The following is a 24,816-nucleotide window of genomic DNA, read 5'->3' as shown; positions in this document are numbered from 1 at the left end:
AGATGAGGATCCGGCAGTCGGTGCCGGCAGCCTTGCAACGTCCACACCGGAAGTGTGCCATTGGCTGCCATTCAAACGGTAAGTACAATCGGCTATGAGAGAACACATTGGCGACTCACTCCGTCCTTTCGAATCACATAGACCGGGATCCGGCCTTTGTGGTCGGGCAACGGGTCGAAGTTCTTCTCCGGCGCGACATGGTCGGGATGAGCGGGTCGGAGGACTCGCTTCACTGGCTTCTTGGTGGTGGTCTTGCCGCTACCACCGCCGGACGGAGCGTTGTCTTCATCACCGGAATTCGTCCCGGCAGTCCTCGTCACATCACGACTCTGGCTCCTCGCCCTCTTCTTCGGCGTAGCGGTGGTCCTCTTTGGCGGCTCCGGTGCCGCTGATGTCGCCCGCCTCGTCTTGGACAGCGGTGGCGTCGTGGGGGTCGCAAAAGACACTGCCTTCTTGGTGATCGAACGTGTCTTTCGTACATCTGAGTGATAGCGAGTAAATACGTTTGGCTGTGATTACCGACGGCACACATACCTTGGAGAGGGGTTTCCTCCTCGCTCTCGTCGTCTTCTTCTTCTTCGTTGCTGACATCGTCATCGGTAGTCACCTCTACCGTTGTCGCCCGACCCTTGCCTTTCTTGTCTTTGGTCAGCTGACGACGGCTGGGGCGGTGTTAGCGTAATTCGCAACGTCATGCCGGCACAGTACGGTACTTACGCAGGCTTTGCCGGTTCAGCAGGCTCTAAGAATACAATTAGATCTATTCTGAATGATTTTTTCCGGTACTTACTTTTGATGGGCCGTGACATCCTCGGGTTAAACCTCTTGCGCGCCCCCTTCGCAGGTTTTGCGGTCTTGGAACTCACGTCCGTCGTCGTAGCACCGGAAGCCGTCGGAGAAGCGGCACTCTTCGTAGTACCGGTAGTCTTTGAACTACCGGTGTTCTCGGTAGCATCGGCAATCTTCGGAACCCCGGCACTCTTCGTACCCTCGGTGCTCTTCGCAGCTCCGGACTTCGTGGTGCTTGACTTGTTAGCTCCTGGGATTAATCATCAGTGGTACTACCGATATGAACAGACATAAAGCGCACCATCCCCGTCGACTGTGAGTCTGTCACTGTGGCTTCTACTCAAACCTGAGATTAGAGAATATGGATGGGAGGAAAGAAAGCCGGATGCTTACCGATGTCACACCAACTAAGGTCGACGTCCTGCTCCGGCAAGAGTCCAATCTGGCCGTGGTCATTACCGACTATGTGCAAGTCGAAATTGTACCCAGCCTTCTGAGCAGCCGCGGTGTCGGCAATGGGTACGATCTCGAATGGAGACCCGGCGTATCCAGCGACGTGCCGGGATTTTTCGTACTCGTAGAAGGCGCCGAGGGTGTAGCGCGGCCAGGTGTTTAACTTGAACTGCGCCTGGAAGTCGTAGGCCTTGTCGAGCGCAGCGAAGAACATATTGTACCAGTTCTTCATATTCTCGTGCCCGAGCTTGGTCTGACACGGACGGCGAGAGAGCGCGTAGTGGATTTCGGTGACGGCATGGCGCACAGTCAGCATGTCGCTCTCGGATGGGTGGGTGGACATGTCGGGAGATGTTCGGTAGCAAGGCAGAGAGTGGGATGCGGTGATAAGAAGGTAGAGGCGCGTGTGCAGATGGTCAACTCGGTGGTTGGAAGTGGGAGAGTTTGAACACAGCAGGCGCCACATCTTTCAACATGCCATCGTTGACGTAAAACTGCTCCGATCTGTATCGGGATCACACGCGGAGGTCGGTCACTGCCGACAGTCGAACCAAACGTAATTCATCCCTCCTCCTCACCCCTCTCGCACGATTTCAACCTCCCCTCTATCTCAATCCACGCCACTGCAAGAAAAACAATGAAGTACAACCTTCGAGTCCTAGGTAATGTGCATTTGTATAGTCCCACAACCAAAATCTTATTCCCTGTCCTGTCTAGTTCCATCACCGGTCGGCGGTAGGTGCCGGCAATGCCACGTCTGCACACACGGCTGACCTCGGTTGCAGATGCTGAAATCAACACCCAGTACGAGGACATCCTCGACGTGTCCTTCGCAAACTGGGAGACAAAGAAAGCGCCAAAGAAGTTGACCCAACAGTTAATCCCCTCAGACGCGATGACTGTCCGCCAGCTTCTCAGCCGGCAGTTTTGCTCTGGGGTGGCCCCACGGCCGTGGGCTGCCGGGAGCCCGCTCTCGTATTCAAGCACCCCACCGGTCGCCGCGGAAGACCTGCCGCCTTGGGTCTTCTGCGTGGACCACTACTCTGCCGACACTGCCGTCCACATACCGAAGGAAGATGCCGTTCTGGCATTACCGAGCACCTTCCGTTCGGTAATCCATCCCGGCGATCGCGGCACCCCGCTACCATTCTGGCTCTTGGACTTGTGGCGACGTCTGCGCAACGTCCATACGGTTCGGTCCAATGTCGAGCGTGGACTGGAGTGGCTCAGCGAAGTTGGACGACAAGAAGAAGTTGACAGAGCGGTCGTCAAAGTACAGACTGCCCGAATGCTCGACCTGCCGGCGTTGCTGCACCCATGGTGCGACCTCTTCTCGCATCTGACCACGGACGACCGTGACCTCAACGACGAGTTGATCGACGCAGTCGTCGCTATCGTGATGCGTCATACCGACCGCCTCACCCGCCCCTCCACGTCTATTCCCCTATCGTGACGCAACTGTCACCGGTAGACTTGGTCGACCTCTTCGGCAAACTCGCCGCTCGAGGTGACTTCGCTACTGACAGCATCATCTGCCTCCCGTGGTATATTGGCGGCGAGTGGGTGTTCGTACTCATCAACATGGCAGGTGATGACATCAGAATCGGTTATTGCATCCCCCAACACGACCACGATGGCTTACTCGAGATCGCCATGCGCACTGCGATCCGGATCGCTCACACGGTGGAAGTGTCGGTGCGCCAGACTCGCACCGACTGGATAGTGCGCAAATATCAGCGTGGGGATGAAGATCAAGAAGCCTCCGTCTTGTCTGGGCTTGCTATCGCTGTAGGATTTCTGAAGAACCTTTTGGAAGGGTTGACGGTTTTCTCGAGCGAAACAGCACGAAGACATCGCATAGAAGTCCTCTTTGCCATCTTGGACCACCACCCTCATGTAAGTCTAGATGAAAGTCACTCCTACATCTCTAAACATGATATCATTTTCAGAATCCGGTCATCTTGGAAGATGAGAAGCTGAGTCTGTGGGAGTCGCAGGACACAGTACGGAGTGGGTCGTTACCGGCCACTTCCGACGGGGAAGATCTCCGCTCGGCATCACCGGTATCGCACTCGGTAGGCTCCGCCGGCCCAGGATCCCCCTCCCCACCGCCAATCTTCTCCCGTACACTGGCGACCGATATGGCGCCTCCTCCGTCACTCCCAGTCTTTACGCGTACCCTAGTACCGGCCACTTCCGACCAGACTGATCGCCACTCGGTATCACCGGTACTCCCCCCAATCCGCCCTGCCGTCTTGACTGGCCCCTCTCCACCGGCAGTCTTCTCCCGGACACTGGTGCCTCCCTTGACAGTCCTTTCCACATCGCCGCCGGTGTTCACGCGGACACTCGAACCACCGTCGTCTTCCTCGACCGCTACATCACCTTGGGCCTTAGGTTTCCAGAGTGGCAAGCGGCTTTCTGACCTGTATGGCGGGTTAGTAGACCCCTTTACGCCCCCACAGGAGGTCACATGCATGATACCTGGGTTCTTCGGTGGATTGGGCCAACTGGACACTTCACTCAGGAGTGATGACCGCCCAGTACCGCCGGAATCCGCCTCGGTCGCTGCGCCAGTCTTCTCCCGGACACTGGCGCGACCTTTGACAACCCTTTCCACATCGCCGCCGGTGTTCACGCGGACACTCGAACCAGTGTCGTCTTCCTCGACCGCCCCATCAAAGCCATTTACCCCCCCGGAGGGCAGAGCCTGATGGGTGGTGTCTCGTCGTCCTCCCCCCTGTCCACAGTTACGCGACCGCTGGCGCGCTCCTCCAGGCCCGACTCTCCACTGTCGGAATTCACTCGGAAGCTCACCATGCCCGTGACTGCCAAACCGTCTCCTCCGGTATTCAGCCGAAGGCTTGCCATTCCGTCGACGACATCCTCTTCGCAGCCGGTATTCACCCGCACACTCGAGTCGCCGTTGGCATCCTTGACCGTCCCAGGCCCACCACCGGCTTTCACACGAGGGCTCACCGTCGAGTCCAAACCGACGTCGTCACAGCCGGTATTCATGCGAACGCTCGCACCTGCCGACGCTTCGCCACCGGCATTCATCCGGCAACTGGCCCGCCCTCCAACACCGACCTCCGCACCACCGGTGTTCACTCGCACACTGTCCAGTGCTGTGGAACCCATGCCACCGGTGTTCGCACGTAGGCTGGCCGTCCCTTCAACCTCCTCGTCCTCACCCCCGGCTTTCACGCGCCAGCTGGCGAATCCTACCATGGGTCCCACCGATGAGAGGATGAATATCGAGGAGCCTGGGCATTCAGTTGCTCCTCCCGCCTTCAAACGCTTGTTGAAGCACGTTTCCGAGCGTGAACATAGCGCGGACTCATGATACGGAGGTTAAATGACACTTGGCTTTTTCTTGGTTTGTGAAGTACTGCAATGTTTCGAATATGCTTTCGTGCCTTGTATACATAATGCTTTCGTATTTTGTAATGGACTAGCTATGTGAACACAGAACCTGACGTCTGACGGTATGTTTCAATCGTATGACGAGCAATACCGAACACATTATCGGTATCAATGATTACTCAAAACCATGTGCGCACTTGAACCTGTGGAAGACCCGGAAAGGAGCCGCACTTGAAGAAGACACAGGAGCATGGCGTACACTAGTCTTATCGCTACGGGTTAGCCTCAAAATACAGGATAATGAAAGGGGATCGAGCAGGCAGCAGTACTTTCCGTAGCCCAACGGACCAACCGAAATATGCGGCAATGTACTTCATACACCACCGTAATTCCGATGTTTTCCGGCGGACAGGGCTCGTACAGCCGTCTTCGGCGGGGGACACACTCGTACAACCTCGGGTAATAACCAGGATTTCCTGGTTGTAGAGCTGTACTTGTTCTTTACTCGTCACTTGAATACGGCTACTGATAGGTCGCGTTTTATTACCACCACCACGGAAGCCCTTAGGGAAACATCACCTGTCCATGCATTTGCAATACCGAGGCCACTGCCGAGATTGCCTTGGATAACCGCAATGCCGATGTGTGCCGCCTTTGGGGAGCTCGTACGACCGTCTCGGACGGGGCACATGCTCGTACGAGCTCCGGCAGTGTTTGCATCGCCGCGGGGTAACCACCGCACGTACGGCCGTAAAACAAGTCGGTATGTGATCAGGACGGCCGTGGCTACGTACTAAATGCATTACAACAATTCTGGTGTGTGTCGCTTGCCGGAGCTCGTACGACCGTCTCGGACGGGGTACATGTTCGTACGAGCTCCGGCAGTGTGTGCATCGCCGCGGGGTAACCACCGCACGCATGGCCGTGAAACAACACATTCCGTGCTCAGAACGTCTGTGGCTACGTACTACGTCCATTACCGCAATTCCGGTGCGTGCCAGCTGAGGGAGCTCGTACGACCGTCTCGGACGGGGTACGTGCTCGTACGAGCTCCGGCAGCGTTTGCATCGCCGCGGGGTAACCACCGCACGTACGGCCGTGAAACAACACATTCCGTGCTCAGAACGTCTGTGGCTACGTACTACGTCCATTACCGCAATTCCGGTGCGTGCCAGCTGAGGGAGCTCGTACGACCGTCTCGGACGGGGTACGTGCTCGTACGAGCTCCGGCAGCGTTTGCATCGCCGCGGGGTAACCACCGCACGTACGGCCGTAAAACAAGTCTGTATGTGCTCAGAACGTCTGTGGCTACGTACTACATGCATTACCGCAATTCCGTTGCGTGCCGCCTTTGGGGAGCTCGTACGACCGTCTCGGACGGGGTACATGATCGGAGCTCGTACGACCGTTACCGACGGTCTACATGACCGGAGCTCGTACGAGCTCGTATCACCGTTACCGACGGCAACATGAGGGGGTCGTACCGCCGTTACCGACGGCTACAGAGGGGGAAGGGGGTCCGCCTCCTGGTTTTTTTCTTCGACATCGCGCCTGAGTGGTCATCTAGATCAACGGTCAATGGACTTGTATCAACAGATGTGTAAGTAGATGCACTGGTACCTATAGTCCTGGATGACGATTGTGAGGACACGGACGCGCGCGGACGCGGCGCTGAGGCGCGCGAGCTACGAGGGGAGTTTGAGGCTCGTGCTGACGTTGATGTACGTCGTGCAGAGTTCGATGCTCATGCAGATGTTGACGCACGAGCGGACGACGGCGACACACGTGCCACAGACGAGGACGAGGACGACGGCGACTGGCGTGCAGATGTTGCCACGCGTGCGGAAGTCGACCTGTGCGTAGAGATTGCATCTGCACCACGACGCGGTTGTGGGGACGGGTAGCGGCGACCTGCTACATGACGAGCGGGGATCCGACTTGGTCCTGGGGTGTCTTGTTCATAGAGTAGTTCGCCATCAAGGTCGTAGCAGTCGGCTTGGATCTAGAATATACTATGAGCGAGAATGTGCGCCATATAACTTGTATTACTGACATGGTATCCCGTTGCCGAGCGTTCCTTGATGCGGCGAAGGGTAACGTCGGGGTCAGCATGAACGTCGTCATCGTCGAAACCTTGGGGGAGACTCTCGTCTTCGGAATACTCTTCCGGTTGGCGTCCCTTGCCTGCAATGCAATATAAACGTCAGTACATTACAATTGTAGATTGAAACCAACCCGCCTTTTCTAGTAGTGTGATTGTCCTCAGGAAGACTCTTACGGCGTGCGTACGCCGAGTCGTCGTTCTGAGAGCCGACGTCCTTGCTCTTCGACGATGATTTGAGCTTCAACTTGCTCAGCTTCGCCCGGAAAGCTAGATTGAACGCGTCCGTGTCCCGATCGGTGACGATTTGCGTGTCTCCATCTGCACGCTGCCGGGCATTGGTGGGGTGTGTCATTTTTGCTGCAGAGGGAACCCGGCGTTCTTGAAGCGCATGAAGAAATTTTTGTTGTTTGGCGGCACGCTTTTGCGCGGCACTGGGCTTAGTCTAGTAACGCATGGATGAGCAAGTGCAGTGAACATGTATGATGGATGAGGAGGTGGTACTTTCGCTTGACGAACGTCGTCTTCATCCGAGAAGATAGGTTCAGGCTCACGGTCCTTGCCGTCATGCTCGTCGTCATGCTCATCAAGCTCGTTGTGCTCGTTGTGCTCGTTGTTGGCCGTGTCGTACTTGTTGCGCCCGATGTGTTCGTCGTGCGCATGGCTTTCCCCATTGTCGTGGGCGCCGTTGTCATGGCCGTACTCGTCATCGGAGGTCGGAAGATACCTTCTGCGTGGTCGAGGGCGTTTTTTCTGTGACAACGCTATCAAGCTGCTATCTAGATGGAGTGGCAATGGGGACTTACGACCACGGGCACTGATTGCGAGCTGCTCGTCCTGGAATCCACAAAAGGACGTTTGAACGCCTTATGCGAGACTTTAGATAGCATATATGCACATTGTACGAAGACACTCACCATTGACGCGAGATTGAAGTGGTCCTCATGCATCTCGATGTCATGATCATCAAGGCGTCGCTCATCCTCCGCCGATATGTCCGCAGGGTCGAGAGGTGGAGCGATGTCTTGAGAGTGGTGAGCCAGACACCTAGGTGTATGTATGAAACCACACTCACCAAATGTGTCCGACGTACTCTTCTCGCGTTGTGCCACCTTGTCGAGGCTCAGAGCGAGCTGGTCGAGACCATGAGCGAACTTGGCCTCATTTGCTGCTTTGGCATCTGCCTTTGCGCGCTTCGCATCAGCCGTGCCATTCCGCTTGGCGGGTTGGGCCCACGAGCCAAGACCGAGCTCCTTCACGATGCTCCGGGTTTTGTTTTGAGGGCGAGTTTGTAGACCCTACCAAGAGCCAGAAGGTATCGTCAGTTATGCACTTGTGAGTACCATATATGCTGTGGTTGTATGCAGCGACCACCGGAGGTGTCGAGTGGGAGGAAACGGGAGTATATGCAGCCAAAACGACGCACCTCACGCTTTTCGGTAACTCCCAGCTCCGGCTGGACTGTTTCGGACGCGTCTGGTGATTGCGGATTGCCCAACTGTGACCCAGGCTCAACTTCGGCTGCCAATGTACCACTGATGTCGGGCAGTGCGGCTTCGGGCAGAGGCTGAGTCCGACGAGGCTTTTTGAGACGCGAGCCTCGTGTTTTAGTCATTGAAGCAGGTGCGATGTATGGCAGAGATAGTGGAGAGGAGAGAGAGGCGACGAGATTTAGCGCCGACCGCGCGCGAGAATCTGATACCGCGCGCAAGGCCAGTCTAGCTTGACGAGTGCACGCTATAGCTGCGTGTGGTCGAGTTATCCTCCACGAAGCTTGCGCACATCATCTATGGCACATGGAGGTCATTGCGTTGCAGCGGCCAGGATCACTGACTAATACATTCCGTGACCGTGCGCAGTGTTTACACTACTGTACAAATGCGATATTTTTACTAACGGGCGTAACGGGACGCGCGAGGAGGCAGCGGGGGGCCCCGACGGCCGGACCCTTAGTACTCAATGCCCCAATAACCTAGTCCTTCCGTTGACGAGAACGTTTGGCAGTTCTTTCTTCATTCTCGTTTGCCTATGGTGTTTGAAATTGCCTGAGAATGGTTTGGGATCACAGTGAGCAAGAAAAACGTACGCTGAACAGTGATAACTCGGTCTCCCGCACTCGCTTCAGTCCCATGCTGGTTTCCCTCACTCCGTCGGCCGTGTTGCCAGGGCCTGGTAGGGCCTCCGTACCTCGGACTTGATCGCTGGTTGAGGGAGACAGGATACGGCCGAGCCGGAGCTCACTTCGGAGCATGGCAAATTCGTGGCGGACCGTGGCTAGTATGTCACCGCGAAGAGTCAAGACGTCGCTCCGAAGGGCAAGAGATATGGTATCGCATTGCTTGTCTGGGGAGAGAGGTTCGTCGCCAGAGTCGAAGATGGGTGGCATGTCGGATGATGGCCAATTGATGGACTCGGAGGGCTCGGGAGGGTCACGTACGAACGTACGTAACCCAGGGTCCTGCCCCGGTGATACGGATGAACTCCGGTTTGAGGACTGGATGCGAGGTGGAGGTGGAGGAGTGTGCGTTGCAGAGGATGGGCCTGGCGATGGGGATTGCAGGACACCGTAGGTTTCTCTGTATGCGCCAAGAAGAGTGTCGAACTCCTTCGAGATGTGGACCTTGGAGCTCTCCAGATCGCTTGGACTGAGGTTGCGGTGTTCGCCAAGAGATCGAAACTGCTCGAGCTCATACGTGCAGCGAGCAGCGAGGTTAACGAGGGCATCAAAGAGTATGTCGGTGGGAGAGGATGAGGTCTGAAACACTGAATGATATTTTTGTAGAAGCGAGGGGCAAGAACAAACGTGACTGGGAGGATCAGGCAAGTCCATGGTGAAGGATGAGGGCTGAGATGAGACTGAGCAGCGCAGCGAGTCGCTGCTCGGCGCCTTTCACTTCACATGCCACCGACGCGCACCTCTTGTGTGCAGCGACCACCACCCCTGCCCCACCACACCCACCACTCTCATGACCCATCCTAACCGCATCTACTGATGCCGTACCACTGTGGCTTCTGCCACGAGTCCGACATCCTCACCGAACGCGCTTGGCGCTCCCATCGGCTCCAGCACAAGCATCCAAAACCGCTGCCGCCTCCGTCTCATATCGTGTCTCATCCAAACTTGAATGGTGTGCTCAAACTCTCCTGTATGCCTGCCTGCCTACTAAAACTCCCCTCTGCGCTATGATGCTAGCCTTGCCTTGCAACAAATACGGCCATTTCCTTCCTCCAAACACTCCTCCAACTCCTCTCAACGACAATATCACCTGGGAGCCGTTTGACGATCGGGCCACTTTCGAATTTGTCGAATGGGTGGTTGAGGACAGCCCGCAGTCTCATGCCAACCTCAAGAAGCTCCTTCGCATCCTCGCCGCCAAGTTCACGACTGACGGTATGCCTGACTACTGCCCCTTCTATCGGTCGAAGCAACAGATCCTCGACGCGATTGACGCGATCGAGTGCGGTGAGGCATTGTGGCGTACTGTTGCCGTCCGTTATCGCGGTCCTCTTGGCCCTCACTCGCCGCCGTGGAAGCGCGATACCTATTAGTATTCTGCACATACGCAACTCCCTAGAAGTCGTCAAGACTCTCGTTGGCAATCCTGAATTCGTCAACCACTTCGATTATGTCCCATTCAAGGAGTACACGGCTCCGGATTGCCGGCAAGTATCGAACATGATGTCAGGTCAATGGTCATTTGATAAAGCGGTGAGTAACTACCTCATTATAATCTCGTCTCTTGCGAGATGTAACCTTGCGATGCGGCAGGATGAAATTAGCATTGACCCATCAACGCAAGGAGGCATGCTCGTTCCCATTGTGCTTGGAGCTGACAAGACAACGGTCTCAGTTGCTACTGGGCATCAAGAGTTCTATCCAACATACATGTCCATCGGCAACATACACAACTCTATGCGCCGGTCTCATCGAGAAAGCGTCATCCCTGTGGCGTTCTTGCCCATCCCACACAGTAGGTTCTATTCCACTGCGCATCTTGTGAGAACATATCCTTACGTTAGATCTCTTCAGCCTCTCGCGAGTTCGAAGATGACGAAGATTTTCGAGTCTTCAAGAAACAAGTCTATCATTCCTCACTCACCGCTCTGCTCATGCCTCTGCGCCCCGGAATGACCAAGCCCCACGTGCTCCGATGTCCCGACCTCCATTTTCGCCGTGCAATATTCCAAGCGGGACCATTCATCGCCGATTACCTCGAGCAGGTCTACGTGTCGGGTGTGGTATACATGTGGTGTGGACAGTAAGTTCGGTTTCTCGTCTCCGCATCTCCGCTTCAACCTGTTACCTTGCTGTGCTTGACGCGACGAGCTGGACACGCCAGGATCCTCGGACCTGACGCGTGTCCTGCTTGTGGCTGGCCACGCGCTTGATGCGCGTGACGTATGCTGCTCACCCTGCGCGACAAGGCCAGGGAGGCGTATCTGATGCGCAGAGCGAGACACCTGAGTGCGGCGCAGAGGTCGTCGCTGCGCTCGCCGCGACACCTGACCTTTGTAATGGTATCGGTTTCGACGTATTTCAGTGGCTAACTCGGAACTACTAGATGCCTCTCTATCCCCAAAGACGATTTCCTCGAGGGCGACCGCCGCACCCATGAGCTCACGGCGATGATCCGTGAACTTTGCACCCCAAAGGATGCCTGGGTCATCTTCGGGATCAATCCAGACGTCGAAGTATGTGTTTATACACTATATATTGCATTATTGTCGCTCTGATGCTAATACCACTTATTTCTAGCCTTTCACAACTCACTTCCCTCGTGCCGATATACATGAGTTGCTCACCCCCGATATCCTACACCAACTCGTTAAAGGTGTCTTCAAGGATCACCTTGTCGAGTGGGTTCTCGACTACATCAAGATTGTGCACGGCGAACGTGTAGGGAACAAGATAATTGATGATATTGACCGACGGTGAGTTGTCATGCACTCTCTTTACGAAGCTCAGTGAATGGAGAGCGGCGCGTCCTGCTCGCCCCGCTCCATACGTCTCGCCTGCCCTGCTCCACGCGGTCTTCTCGCCACGCTCTGCGCGTCCGGCCGATTTCCTCGCGCTCGCCTCGCGCGGCGAGCAGGACACGTCAGGGTCATGGTCGTCGCGCGGGGCGAGAAGGAAGCATCAGGCCGTCGAGCGCCCCACCGGCCATGACCAGGATGGCACGCGTCGGGGCCGAGGATCCTGGCGTGTCCAGCTCGTCGCGTCACGCACCCTCTTTGTGTCTTACAGATACTAAATACTGTTTAAAGGATATCTGCTGTTGCCCCATTCCCTGGACTGCGGCGATTCCCGCAAGGGAGGAAGTTCAAGCAGTGGACCGGCGACGATTCTAAGGCTCTCATGAAGGTAATATCACTCCTTTCATGACAACACATGCACGAACTGACGCATATACAGGTCTTCCTGCCTGCGATAGCCGGTCACGTTCCAGTGGACGTTGTTCAATGCGTCAAGACGTTTCTTGACTTCTGCTATATCGCACGACGGCCCTCCCATGATTCAAACAGCATTCACGCCATGGAGGAACTTCTTGTGCGGTTCCACGACCTCCGCACAGTATTCAAAGACGCCGGCGTGCGCGACGACTTCGAGCTACCGCGACAGCATGCCCTCGTCCACTTCCCGCGTATGATCCGGCAGTTCGGCTCGCCCAATGGCGTATGCAGTACTATCACGGAGTCTAAGCACATCCCAGCTGTCAAGAAGCCCTGGCGTGAGTCCAATCGTCGCAACCCACTCGAGCAAATTCTCCTCAAGCTCGTGAGGAAGAGCAAGCTAGCTTCCGCACGTGTCAACTACGGACGCCATGGCATGATCAATGGCGATGTTCTCTCTGACGCTCTGCGCAACCTTGACCTAGAAGACGCTGCCTCTGACGACAGCGATGTCGAAGACGTCCTCGACCCTGAGCAGCTGGAAGACGCCCTGTTCCGAGAGCTTGCCGCGCAGGCTGCTGCAGGCGACGTACCTCAAGCGGAGGTTACGCTCTCCGCATGGCCAGGCAAGTCCTCGCTATTCGTCCACTTCGAGCTACGTTAATGTTGCGCTTTCACAGCATACAAAAAGCGCGCGCACGTAGTTGCTCAGATCCTTCAGCAGCCACGCCTCGTAGAGATGTTGCGCCGATTCCTGTACGCGCAGCTCAACCTCGATAACCCGGATGCTGAAAACCACGCCAATGTCGACCTCCTTCAGTGCCCTTTCCTGCATGCGCGTACCCTTCTCTCGGTATACCACAGCGCGACGGCTGTGTTCTACGCTCCCAGTGATGTTGCCAACCCTGGTGGTATGACCCGCGAGATGATCCGTAGCACGCCGCGTTGGTGGAAGGGGCACGCGCGCTACGACACCGTCCTTGTGAACCTCGGCGGGGATGCGGTTCATGCAGAGACCATCGATGGGATGATGGTCGCCCGCGTTCACGCGTTTGTCTCCGTTCCATACGATGGAAATACGTACGAATGCGCCATTGTACGCTGGTATGTACGCGAGGAACAGATCGATCTCGCGACCGGTATGTGGATTGTTCACCCAGAGCTTGAGAATGGACACCCCGTGTACGACGTTATCCCCGTTGCCTCCATTGTTCGAGCATGTCACCTCATCAGTGTTTATGGACGAACTCGAGTTCCAGACACATTTCATTTTTCGGACTCCTTAGATGCGTTCAATAGGTACTATCTGAACATGTACGTAGATTACCACCTACACGAACTACTGTACTAGGCTGATTAGCAGCCCGAGTCCTGAATCCCGCGCGAGGCGCCCTGACGCCTGAAGCCCTGCGTGCGCCGGGCGTCCTGGATCCCTGCGTCGCCCTGTGCGCCCTGTATGGTCCCGGTTCTCCTGGATCCCTGAAATCCCTGAAATCCGGGGATTCAGAGATTCAGGGAATTTGGAAGTTACTGATGTCTGCACCTCAACCGACGTCGACGCCGGAGATGGTAGCGGGAACAGAACAGGGGCTCGTCTGATGCGCGGCCGAGATGTTGATCACACAAAGCGGTGCGTGGCCCTCCTCGTCGCTGGAAACAGCGACGGCTTGCCGAACACATACATATGTAACGCCGTTTCAGCCTCTCCTTTCTTCGTCCCGGTCGACCTTGCCTTTCCCCCCTTCTTGTCTCTCTGGCTGGTCCTTCCCGTTTATTTTCTTCTCGTCCAGCCAGCTCTCTTGTTCTTTCTCACTTTAACTCGTTCTTTGCACAAGGATGTTTCGCAACTCCCGTCGTTCCTTCGTCCTCGCCCCCGTTCCCGTCTTCAAGCGCCTCCGTGGCCTGGACCGCAAGCGTGTCGAAAAGTCGAGCAAGAAGGTCGAACAGCTCCTCGGTGCCACCCCCGTCATCGACATCATCCCCGCCTCTCCCCGCCCCCAGTCCGCCCGCCCACCAGTGTCCGCGTCAGCGCGGTCGCCGCTGAAGAGTGCAGGCAAGCACAAGGGAAAGGGCCGCAAGGCCCCGCCTGCCCCGATTTTGCGCTACAAGCTGCCGGCGAACGTCTTCACCGACAAGCGTGGAACCGTCGAGGTCGAGGTCGAGGTCGAGGAGCTCGTCCGGGAGGTGGCAGAGGTGAAGGCGCGCAAGGTACGCCAGGCGATGGAGGCACGGCCGCTGGCAGCGACCCCGCTCAGTGTGAACAAGGACCTTCCGGAGATCCGTGAACCAGAGCAGGCGGACGACGTCGCGCTCACCCCGCCGACTCGGCCGTTCGCGCGCAAGGCCGTACCCGCCTCGCTCGACCTCCCGACCCCGATCTGGCGCACGATGGCGATGGCCTCTGCACCCGCCAAGCGACGCAGGTACGTCTGTTTCTGGCATATCTCTGCGTGCACCGCGGTTGAAGACGCCCCGCAGCCCCGGCATGCTCCTCAGCCCCCTCTCGCCCCTCTCCCCGTTCTCGCCCATCGAGACCACGGCGATGCGGCAGGAACGCTACGTTGGTCTCCGTCGCCTCGCCCGCGTCTCCCGCGCATTCCGGGACACCGTTGTCGACGAGCTCCCCGCCTTCCTGCCCATCCCGACCGACGTCCCGGACACGTATCTCGACCTTTACCGGATCTCAACCTGGCAGCCGTCGCCGACCACCGCGGGCCCGACCCCCACTTCGGCGTTCACGAGCCGCCCGGCGTCCAGCGCGTACACGGCGTGCAGCATCGTCGACGGCCGTCTGGGCCGCTGCCGGCGGAGCGTGTCGATGAGCTTCCTGCGCGAGTCGCCGACCGCGACACCGACCGCACGTATGAGCTTCATTGTCCCACACTCTGCGTCCCCCGCCTCCCACTCGGCGCACATCCCCACCCCGCTCACCGCCGACCCGCGCTCCCCGCTCTCCGCACGCGTGTCGCGTTTCACCTACGCGACCGCGACCACCTCCCGGCGCCGCACCGCACGCTACACGCTCGTCATCCGCGTGCCCTCCCCACGGACGCCCACCGCCCGCACCTCCCTCGCACCCACCCTCGCGCCGCCGCCCCCCTCCGCCACGCGCTCCGCGTCCTCCCGCGCCTCCTACACCGTCGTCCTCCAGCTCCCGCCCCGCCGCCGCTCGTTCGCGCCCGCGACGCCCGCGGACGAGGACTCGCACATGCAGCAACAGCAAACCGCCGCCCGCGCGACGATCTACGGCCTCGAGCTCACCACGCCCACCACGCCCGCGGTCGAAGTGCGCTCGCCTCGCGCGCCGTACTGGGTTCGCCAGTCGTACCGCCCGCAGGGCGTCCGGCGTACGCACAGCACCGCGCGCCGCGCTGGCCAGCGTGTGCCGCCGACGCCACGCACGGTGCGCAGGGAACGCAGGCAGGGCTGGGGCGGGGAGTGGCGCACGGGCGCGGTCGAGGGCCTCAAGGAGATCAAGACGCCCGCGCCGCGTCGCGTCAGCCAAGTCGCACCGAAGCCCGAGGTCGTCGTGGAGGCATAGTGATTGATGTTTGTGCGTAGCTAGCGTCTGTTGATGATAGAGGCGGTTTGTCTGCGCATTGTTTGGTGTGCGTGTGCTGTCGCACCTCGAGGAACCTTCTGGGTGAGCGGCTTATGGTGAATATATGCTTTCACGAATGATAGTACGGTACCGACGCCTACGGATATACTTGCACGATACGAGTAAGTCGTCTTTGTCGTATGCGATAGTACAGAGTACAGATCCACACTGTCTTCACATAAACGCATGATACTGTTTCCATCTGTCGAATCCTATCGTGACGGAAGCAGCTACACACAAGGTGGTCACGCCTGAAAGAGAGACCGAAATTCGTGTGCCATTCATATAATACAGATGCGGGCATATATATAAATACATGAACATAGATAGCAAGCGGTCACAGATAGCTCGTCCTTGTTCGAACTCAATCCCGAGTCCACGTACGTTCTACAACGTCAACAGCGCGAGTCGATCCTGCCTGATCCCGTACAACAGCACGTACTTCTGACCCTCCTCCCGCAGCTTCACGATCGCATCCCGGACCTGCTGCGCGTATCCCGCGTGCTGCGTCGGGAGCCCCGCCGCGATCGCGCGGAGTCCGTCGTCGCTCGTCAGCCAGCTCCCGTTCTTCGCCATCTCGTCGAAGACCGGCGCGGTGACCTCGACGGCGACGGTACGCAGGTCGGCGACGACCGACCGGAATGTGTTGGCGCTCTCGAAGGCTGCAGAGGTGTCAGACAAGTACGCGGAGAGCGAGGTGGTGAGAAGACGCACCCTTATTGCTGTACATGGTCTTCATTCCCTTACGCTTCTTGCTGTCACCCGGGAGCACCACGATCGTGTGCGGGGGCGGCGCAGCCTTCTGGGGCGCCGGATCGGCGTGCGCCGGGGTGGTCTCGATGGTGGTGCAGGGCATGTTGGTGAGCGTTGAGTCGAAGCGCTTTTGCTCAGCGATGTGGTCTTGGAGGAAGCTGATGAGGTCTTGGGCCTGCACTGTGGACTTGTAGGTTAGTGTAATGTAGTGGGAGGAAAGCGAAGCGGAGCACCTTCTGTCTCGGTGCCGCGAAGAACACTCATGACCTTGTACACGGTCGAGAGGTTATTCCGAGGTTTGACGTACACCATGAATCTAGAGATCGATAATGAGCTGACAAATACTTCACCATAGAATGCGACTCACAAAATCCCCTCAGTTTGGCACCACTCATAGTAGTCCTCCTTGCCGCCGCGCTCAAATACACTGTCGACCTTCTCGAAAACGCTCTCGTACATGACGTCTGCGCTCACGCCATGCTTCCACAGCTGTGAAACGACCTCAAGACGCTCGAGCATGTGCCCCGGGTTGTACGACACCACGTAGACGTCGCACCGGCGCGGGCTCCAATAGCCGAACGACTTCGGCTCCCCGGAGTTCATCTGCGAGTCGATAAACGCGTTCTGGTACGGCGCGAGTGTCGTAGTGATCTTCTCCAGGTAGATCTGGAACGCCATCGCCGCGCGCATTGGCTGCTCTGTCGTCGGGTTCGCATATCGGCGGATGAGGTGGTCGTAGCTATCGACCACGGTCAGCATTGGCTCCGAAGAAAGCAAGGGAGACGTGGAGACAGACCGGCCACCTGCGGCGAGAACATCAGAGCGCTTGGTCTTGCGCGCCGCGGTGAAGCAGACGCCATGCGCAAAGTAACTGCTGCGATTGTCTAGCATCAGCGGGTCAATGGCCATCGGTCGGGTGCCCCCGGATGCCTCGGAAAACTGGATGGTGCTCCGTATCTCTTTGATGCACGGATTGAGAAGTTCCAGCAGCGCGGGCGACGTCTTCTCCAGGCGCTCGACGAGTGCGTCCACGGAGTCGTCTATGTACGTGTCATACTCTGAGTGGACTTTATAGAGGATGGGTGGAACTTACAGGTCATGGTGAGGACTTCCAACTCGTCGATGACGGCGCGCGAGACGCCCTTAAGCTTGAGATTATTCCGCTTCTGGGCATTGGACATCTTCGGGTTGTTTATCAATGCCATCACGTCGTCCTTGAGCTCCTGCGGGAGTCGCGACTGCATGGTTTCATGGACTGTAAACACGCGCATAGCCATTAAAATACGTTGCCCTCGACAAAAGAGCATGACTTACTGGCAGAGTGCGAAATGAAGATACTGTAGTGTTGCCACAGGTCGCCGAACACATCCAGGCAGTTGTTGAGTATCGCGATGCCCTCCCCAGCCGCGGCCGCCAAGCCGTTCTTCAGGTCAGACGTAATGATGTCGTAGATCGCAACCTTGGCCGTAGTCGGGTGTCCCCCAGTCAGACTGTGCGCACGCATGGTCAACGGCCCAATCAGTCACTTCGCGCAGCAAACTCACTTCGGACGATATATATCGCAGACTTGATATCGCTTGATGCGGTTGTACGCCGCACGCGCGGCCGCGCGCGCGAACCGCGGAAGTCCGTGATGCGGAAGAGTAACGACCTCACCATGACGGTCGAGAAGCACCGCCCGATTCGGATCATCGTCGACTGGGTTGACAACGGGCATGAGTAGGGGCGGCTCGGAGTTGATGGCGCCATGGAGGTGGAAGATTTGCTCGAGGTGGTCGATCACGAGGGCGTTGAGGTTGAGGTGCTCGGGGACCTCCTCGACTTGGTCGTAGACGAGCGCGCGATGCGGCTTCACGGGCTGTTTGAAGAGCGTCGACAGAACAGCAGGAAGATGAGGAGAGTCGGCTTGTGCTGTCGAGAACTCAGTACCGGCAGTCGTTGAAGGGGACCAAAAAATTCTACCAATCATGTTGAGAGCACCCATGACATACTCGTCTTCGACTCTGGGTGGAAGCAGGGGGCTCTGTGAGAGCTGCTTGGCGCTGGGCCTCTTGTCCGGGTCGTGCTGCAGAAGCCATGTAATGACTATGTACAATGGTCATCTTCTTTGCGGCGAACAACGGCTCGAGGTAGACGTACTCTGCCTCTGCCTTGTTCGCTTCGTATCCCAGTCAGATGGGAAGACGACCGCTGGAAGCCGCAGGTCAGGCAAGACTTTGCTCCTCTCGGAGTCGGTCTTAAAGAGGTAGTTCATCTCGAAAAAGACGATCTATCGGCGCCCAAATAAGTACTTCGCCTGTCCAGGGGCGTCTCACGACTCACTCCAAGGCTGTACATGTCCGCTTTCGCGTTGTTGCGTGGCTTCGTCTTCTCCGCCTTAGCGACACTTGGGAGCTTCAGCTTCTTTCCGAACTTCTTGCCGTCGAGAGCCTCAAACAGTCCCGACTCCGAGCCAATCATCTCTGGGGCCATGTACAATCTGGTACCAACATCTTCAAATTATGGTTAAGCGGCGGCCAAACACATGAAGGCTGAGCACGAACCGAGAGTGATATCTTCATGATTGACCTTCGTTGCGGGCTTGTCGGAGGGATCAACGGCGTCCATACTCTCCGTCGCAAGACCAAAGTCACCGACTGCGAAGCCTGAGGATGTGTGCTACGGACCGAAGCGCGTCGAGCGTACCTTTGCAGTCGCCCTTGGCATCTATGGAACTGTCAACGTACGTTCTCATCCATTTGACAAAGAAATTACCCACCAACGAAAATGTTCGTGAGCTTGATGTCTCTGTGCAGCTACAACACAATCAGTACGGGTTGGACAGATGGAAAAGAACACTACACACGATGCCAAGACTGGACATGTGGACGAGGGCGTCTACAACTTGGTGGAACAATCGCCACGCCTCGTCTTCATCGAGCCCTTCCGCGATTCGCTAAAAGAAAACGAGTGTGAGATTAAGTCACATTGTAGTCGAACATCAATGTACCTCTCGAAGCGTCTGCCTCTCGACGAATTCCTGGGCACAGTTCAGAATCTTTTCCAAACAGGACATCAACGAAGACGCACCATCTGAATGTACAGCACTCGACGCGGGATGTTCAGCGCTGGCGGCCTACGCTTCGGAGGTCGTGCCCCCTTCCGCCCCCTTCCGCCCTGTATCTTAATCGGCGATGTCCGTCGCGTGATCGCAAACTCATTTCCCAGCTTCTCCCCCGGGACCGCGAGTGGATCGAACTCCGCATCCTCCTCCTCTTCAACCTCCTCGACATCCGTGATCTCGTCGCTCGTATCGCTTCCGTTGTCCCCGTCATTCTGCGAGCTCGTCCGGGTGAAGTGGATGCTTGGGAACGTCGAGTTCGTTCGCCCTGCACTCACGGACAGATCGAGATCGCGGAGGTCGAACGTCGTGAACTGCTCGTCTTCGTCCTCCGGAAAGTGCGTCATCGTGTGCCCGTGCCCGTCTGCAGTCCCGTCCGCGGTCCCGTCCGCAGTGAGTTCCGTTATGTCCGAGTCCTCCGACTCGGACCCGGTGGGTGGCAGCGCGGGCGCGTCCGCGGTCTCGACCCACGTCGTGTAGTACCGAACGACGAAGCGGTGGTTCAGCCGACTGAGGGCGCTGACTTCGCGGTAGATCTTGTCATTCCGAACGTCGCGCAGCTTGATCTTCTTGACTGGGGTCGCAGATTAGCCCTGTACAGAGTGAGACCTCGTTCACCTTTCCGCTAGGATTGGGTTTGCCCGCCGGAACGGTCCGCCTCGACGGGCTCCGACTCCAGGGTTCCTCAGAGCGCGTGCTTGTCGGGGCAAACCGAAACCCGGCCAAACGGTGAACGGGGCCTGATGAAAGAGAGGGGACATACTGGCGTAGATCCGGTTGTCGATCTTGTTGCGCGCCTTCACGACTTGTCCGAAACCGCCGCGACCCAGAATTTCGAGCTCCTCCCAATCCTCCTTCCATCGACTCGCGCGTCGGGCAGCTGGCGGGGGCATCTTGAAGTAGTCGTTCTCCGGAGAACCGACGGCAAAACCGTTCACAGTCGGGGTCTTCATGCTAGAAGTGGAATACGGGATGGTCGGGGTACGCAGGCTGGTAGGCGGATGTGGGGGAGACGTGAGATCCATGAGGAGCGTCTGACACGTCACGCCACCTCTCTTCGCGGGAGCGAGCATCACGGCAGCCTTGAGAGACAATAAGGACGACATCTCGGCTGTCAGAAAGTCAGCTGGTGAGCTGAAGTGAGAGCAACCGGACACACCGATGCGAATAGCCGTCTGCGGATCGGGGAACTTGTACATGACGTCGCGACCGAGGAGCATCTGTAGCAGCACGACGCCGATCGCATGGATGTCACGGCCCTTCGTATAGTCGAGCATAGACTCTACAGGCGGAAGCCTGTGCCTTCGATTCAGCATCCACCGGCCACGAGATCACGCAGGTACTCACCATCCTTCCGGTACGGTTTCTTCCTCTGTAGGCTTGGTGACAATATTGGGTCCAAGAGGATCCGAACGGTGGAGATCGAGCAGACGTGTTAGCCAGCCGACGTGGAATACTTTGATGATCCTCGACGAGCTCGTTTCGCTCGACGAAGGCGCGAGCCCAATGCACTTCAGATCGAGCCCTGGGTTAGGGTCAGATGACGTCATCACTGCTGTTCATAAACGCTTCACCTCGATGGACGACGTCCGAGTTATGTACGACTTGGAGAGCAGAAAGAACCTGAGCCAGGTAGTCCTGCAGACGGGATAAAGATGTGGGACCAATATAAGGTAGAATGTTGAGCTCACTGTCGCTCGGTCTTCGCGCAACCGATCCGTGTCTTCCAGCACATCGTGCAAGGTGACTGGGGGCCGTTTCTCCGTGAGGATGAGCAAGCGTGGAGGCGTGCTGGCATTCGGTGTCGTGAGCTTTGCGGCGAGAACGGCCAAGAGGTTCTGATGCCGGATACCAGCTAGACGGTGCAACTCGCTCTCGACCTGCTTGAGCTTCTTCCGACCTTGCGGGGTGGTGTAATAATGCGACTGGAACGTGATGGAGAGCAATTCCAAGGGAAGGCTGACGACAGGCTCGTCGCTGACAGGATCCGCTTGGAAGACGGTGCCCAAGAGTTCTGGAAGACTTAAGACATCACCCCAGGAATACTACAGGCTAGCAACATACCTTGCCGGGGGTGGAACAGGCGTACTCTGTTGAAGGTCTGGTCCTGCCACTTGATCTCTAGATCAAAGGACTCGGTCGGTGTCGCATCTTCAATTGACGGCACCTCGGTTGCATCGGACATAGCACGCCTGCGCGCCTGTTGAAAGCGTTCGCGCTCGGCCACTCGTCGTTGGGTATCCTCGAGGATTTGCTCGTTGAGGCGTCGCGCTTCCTCGGCTTGACGTTCTCGTTGTCGGGCGGCTTCTTCTTCTGCTTGTTGTCGTTTCACCTGACGAAGTATAAGTACGAGGGGCGGCGGGAATGACATTCAGAGACGTACCTTCTCCGCATCGAGAGCACGTTGAGTCATCTGGGTCGCGAGGGAACCCTTGACCTCGGCGACGGGCTTGACGTACGCCTCCATCCACTCCTTTGCGAAGCATACCATCTAGCCATGGATGAAGATGTGAGGGAGAGAAACGTGGGCGGCTTGGGGGACAGACCTGAAAGACCATCTCCTCTCCCTTCTTCTTCTGTGCTTCTTCGTGAATGGCATGGTTGAGTTTCGAGACCTCGTCAGTGCGCAGGCCAGCAATAGGAGGTTGTATCGTAAAAATAGGACAAACACCCGTTGGGTACGTCCGAGGTAGCCTGCGGATACCGGAAAATCAATAATGAAATTCGCCACGTAGAACTTTATGGTGTACAGATAGGAAGATCAACTGGATGGACGGCTCATGCTCCACTCAGCAACAATCTCGTGGTGTAGGGCAATCACCGGCGGCTATACACCACGAGCATTTCATCTGTAGTAGACTGAGATAGCTTGGAGTCATAGCCACGGAGAAGCAAGTGAAGCGCGGACTAGGCGACGCGAGCAGCCCGCTCAGTGACTCACAATGACTATGTCGCAGTCATTGATGGGCGCCTAATTCTGCGCGAACGACGGTCCGCGCTCCAGCCACCGATGAAGTGCGTGCGGGGAAACGCGCGAGAGCAGCAAGCGAGTTGTACTCACCTCACGTTGAGATGAAAGAAGATCTTCTCTGCGTGTTCGTCGAGGGGGTACGTGACTCTGATTGTGAATTCGGGTAGTCTGGCGGCTTGCTGCAGCGGCCCGTGAGCGTGGTGCAGAAGCCACGGGGAGGCGTACGGACCTTCCACGCCTTGGGAGGCGGGCTCTCAATAAAATCGCGGTCATATATGCTCTGGGCGGCGTGAGATGAGGGGGTGCAGGGGAAGAGAGCAGCGACAGACCTTGAGTGCGGTGATTTCCTGCAATTGTAGATCCTCGATGGTTGGGTCCATGGTGGAGATCGCCAGGTGTGGATACGGAGAAGGCCTGAGAAGGGGAGGGCCCAAGGGACCTCGGCAACTCAAGTGTGCATCGCGCCGTCGGTGGAGAAGGAGGAAAAGGGCGTTGGGTGGTGGTCAAAGGCGAGCAGCCTGCGCGTGCGCCCCCGCCTCTCGTGCGGCGGCAGGCCGCGGCACGAGCCACCCGATCACGTGGTCCCGACTCTGGCGCCTTTTCGATTTATGGGCGCCAGCCGCCATCGCAGAAGCAACGCAGAAGCTGCTCCCGCGACCACGATCACTGTGTGCCCTCGAAGAGGTGAAACTCACCTGTCACATCACCTGGCTGTTCTGGGTGGTATTGACCTCCGGTTGTGGTGAGAACAACGAGGTTCGTGTCATTAGCGCCAGTCGGTTTCTGCCGTCTGACTTGGTGAACGGAGAAGGGGTTTTTAACTAAGATTTTGCAACCATTCACCAACTTAGAAGAGGTGGAAATGGCCATGTGTCTGGTCGAGTATGGATTCATTGATTGACAAGTAAACGAGTGAAAATGCGCTCATTGGAAAGACTTTGTTACCGTTCTGTTTTCACCACTATTACCAGCATTTACAGCCATCGCACAAGAATGTTTTGCACCAATAAATGTAGTGAAATTGGAGCACACCGAATTCGGAATAATCAACAGCAATAACATGGTGATTTGAATACGGAAGACGAGGCTACATGAAGTCGACGCTCGAGCTGCAGTCTGTGTGGACAATCGACTCACCGGCTCCGCCAGAACCAGGTCTCACCGTGGTACCCATGACCTCCTGATCTGTCGGTCCCTTCGTCGTCATCGTCATTCGTCGTCATTCGTCGTCCTGACTTGAGAAGGCGTCGACGAGCTCGTCGACGTCCATGCCGAGCCTGTCCTGGACCTGCCGGCGGGCTCTTTGAGCATCTGAGTCTACAGGCGAGCACCCTTTTCCTTGAGCGCGCAGCGAGCGTTCGCGCATGAGCTTGATCTCCCAGCCGAGGAGGACGCCTGTTGGGCTGGATCAGCACCGACAGACATCGTGAGTGCACGATAAGGGACAAGTTCATGAGGGGGGATTGGAGGTGCTTTATCACGTACATGATTTGCACACAAACCGGGAAGAGCATGACGGTCAGCGGCCGCCCATGGTCACCGGAAAACGACACAAGAACGCACCGTAACCGTTGCGTCTTCATCTGTCCCTCGCGCTCTTGAATCCAGAACGAGACGTCTGTGCCTTTGCCGGGCACGAGATGACCGCCAGACGAAAGCGGACATGTGCCGCTGGCTGCGCTCTCGAAATGAATGGAGACGACGTGGGCTCCTAGAGGAGCAGCAGATGAGTAGGAGCAGGGCGGGAGATCGCAACGGGGGTACTCACAAATTCCCGAGATGTTCTTCTTAAACTCACGGTTAAGGTGCTTCTCGGCGACCTAGGGACGCGGTACGAGATACGCGGTACATAAGAAGGGCATGAGTGAATGCAGCGGAGGAAACACTAACCTGCTACACGTTGAGCCCGTACTTGCACGCCTTGACTAAATGGAGGTGGGTCCAATGGACGCGTATAGATAACCTGACACGCTTATCTGTGCCTTCCTGCGACGCGGGACGGTGGGCAGCAGCGGGCGGGCGGCGGCGCGGAGGGAGGCGGAGGGGCGTGGTCCAGGGCATGGCTGGTGAGGTGGGCGAAATGGGGGTCCAAGGAAGAGGCTGCGGGGAACGGTGAAACAGCTAGAGGTTGGGGAATTTGATAGAGGAGGAGGAGGAAGGGGAGGGGAGGAGACAAGAGGCGAAGCTCGTCGCTCGAGCAGGGACGCGCGTCGCGCGTTGCACAAGAGCGGGAGCGTGGGAATCGTTACTACCCGCGTGGTAGTAACTGCGCCCTACTTACCAGGCCCCTA

At 57.2% G+C, this 24,816-nt stretch overlaps 5 protein-coding genes across 5 annotated transcripts; 2 read left to right on the top strand and 3 right to left on the bottom strand.

Annotated features, from left to right (window-relative positions):
* Window positions 1-119: 119 nt before the first annotated feature.
* BXZ73DRAFT_81876 (uncharacterized protein) lies at window positions 120-4,473 on the bottom strand (the record flags this gene model as incomplete). Its single annotated transcript, XM_048023594.1, has 11 exons — window positions 120-481; window positions 535-662; window positions 718-742; window positions 791-1,039; window positions 1,091-1,135; window positions 1,183-1,495; window positions 2,017-2,251; window positions 2,388-2,678; window positions 2,885-3,144; window positions 3,422-3,952; window positions 4,060-4,473. Coding segments are annotated over 11 exons (2,853 nt in total), but the record flags the coding sequence as incomplete, so codon positions are not given.
* A 1,820-nt stretch (window positions 4,474-6,293) lies between these two features.
* On the bottom strand, window positions 6,294-9,539 carry BXZ73DRAFT_106884 (uncharacterized protein; the record flags this gene model as incomplete). The annotated part of the gene is made up of 10 exons (XM_048016759.1): window positions 6,294-6,461; window positions 6,527-6,610; window positions 6,662-6,792; window positions 6,887-7,154; window positions 7,214-7,462; window positions 7,516-7,575; window positions 7,627-7,733; window positions 7,785-8,007; window positions 8,796-9,464; window positions 9,513-9,539. 10 exons carry the CDS (start codon window positions 9,537-9,539, stop codon window positions 6,294-6,296), a joined length of 1,986 nt encoding a protein of 661 aa, XP_047872318.1.
* Window positions 9,540-9,892: 353 nt separating this feature from the next.
* On the top strand, window positions 9,893-13,451 carry BXZ73DRAFT_92935 (uncharacterized protein; the record flags this gene model as incomplete). The annotated part of the gene is made up of 9 exons (XM_048026529.1): window positions 9,893-10,236; window positions 10,259-10,418; window positions 10,479-10,680; window positions 10,740-10,968; window positions 11,272-11,401; window positions 11,466-11,641; window positions 11,975-12,071; window positions 12,123-12,726; window positions 12,781-13,451. The coding sequence occupies 9 exons, from the start codon at window positions 9,893-9,895 to the stop codon at window positions 13,449-13,451; spliced, it is 2,613 nt and encodes an 870-aa protein (XP_047872317.1).
* Window positions 13,452-13,936: 485 nt separating this feature from the next.
* BXZ73DRAFT_55384 (uncharacterized protein) lies at window positions 13,937-15,641 on the top strand (the record flags this gene model as incomplete). Its single annotated transcript, XM_048021337.1, has 3 exons — window positions 13,937-14,221; window positions 14,378-14,527; window positions 14,568-15,641. 3 exons carry the CDS (start codon window positions 13,937-13,939, stop codon window positions 15,639-15,641), a joined length of 1,509 nt encoding a protein of 502 aa, XP_047872316.1.
* Window positions 15,642-16,088: 447 nt separating this feature from the next.
* On the bottom strand, window positions 16,089-22,905 carry BXZ73DRAFT_55377 (Serine/threonine-protein kinase; the record flags this gene model as incomplete). The annotated part of the gene is made up of 29 exons (XM_048021333.1): window positions 16,089-16,363; window positions 16,416-16,634; window positions 16,688-16,770; window positions 16,822-17,193; window positions 17,251-17,494; window positions 17,548-17,709; window positions 17,769-17,944; window positions 17,999-18,365; window positions 18,417-18,539; window positions 18,594-18,723; window positions 18,777-18,840; window positions 18,901-18,946; window positions 18,998-19,090; window positions 19,140-19,183; window positions 19,209-19,249; window positions 19,300-19,389; window positions 19,444-19,491; window positions 19,677-20,128; window positions 20,318-20,665; window positions 20,714-20,856; window positions 20,902-21,079; window positions 21,129-21,192; window positions 21,246-21,568; window positions 21,619-21,886; window positions 21,938-22,045; window positions 22,101-22,248; window positions 22,616-22,704; window positions 22,755-22,805; window positions 22,855-22,905. 29 exons carry the CDS (start codon window positions 22,903-22,905, stop codon window positions 16,089-16,091), a joined length of 4,800 nt encoding a protein of 1,599 aa, XP_047872315.1.
* Window positions 22,906-24,816: the final 1,911 nt, after the last annotated feature.

The sequence above is a fragment of the Epithele typhae genome (genome assembly GCF_022376455.1).
Source record: "Epithele typhae strain CBS 203.58 chromosome Unknown BXZ73scaffold_93, whole genome shotgun sequence".
Classification (NCBI taxonomy): domain Eukaryota; kingdom Fungi; phylum Basidiomycota; class Agaricomycetes; order Polyporales; family Epitheliaceae; genus Epithele; species Epithele typhae.
This window is presented reverse-complemented; position numbering and strand designations above follow the sequence as displayed.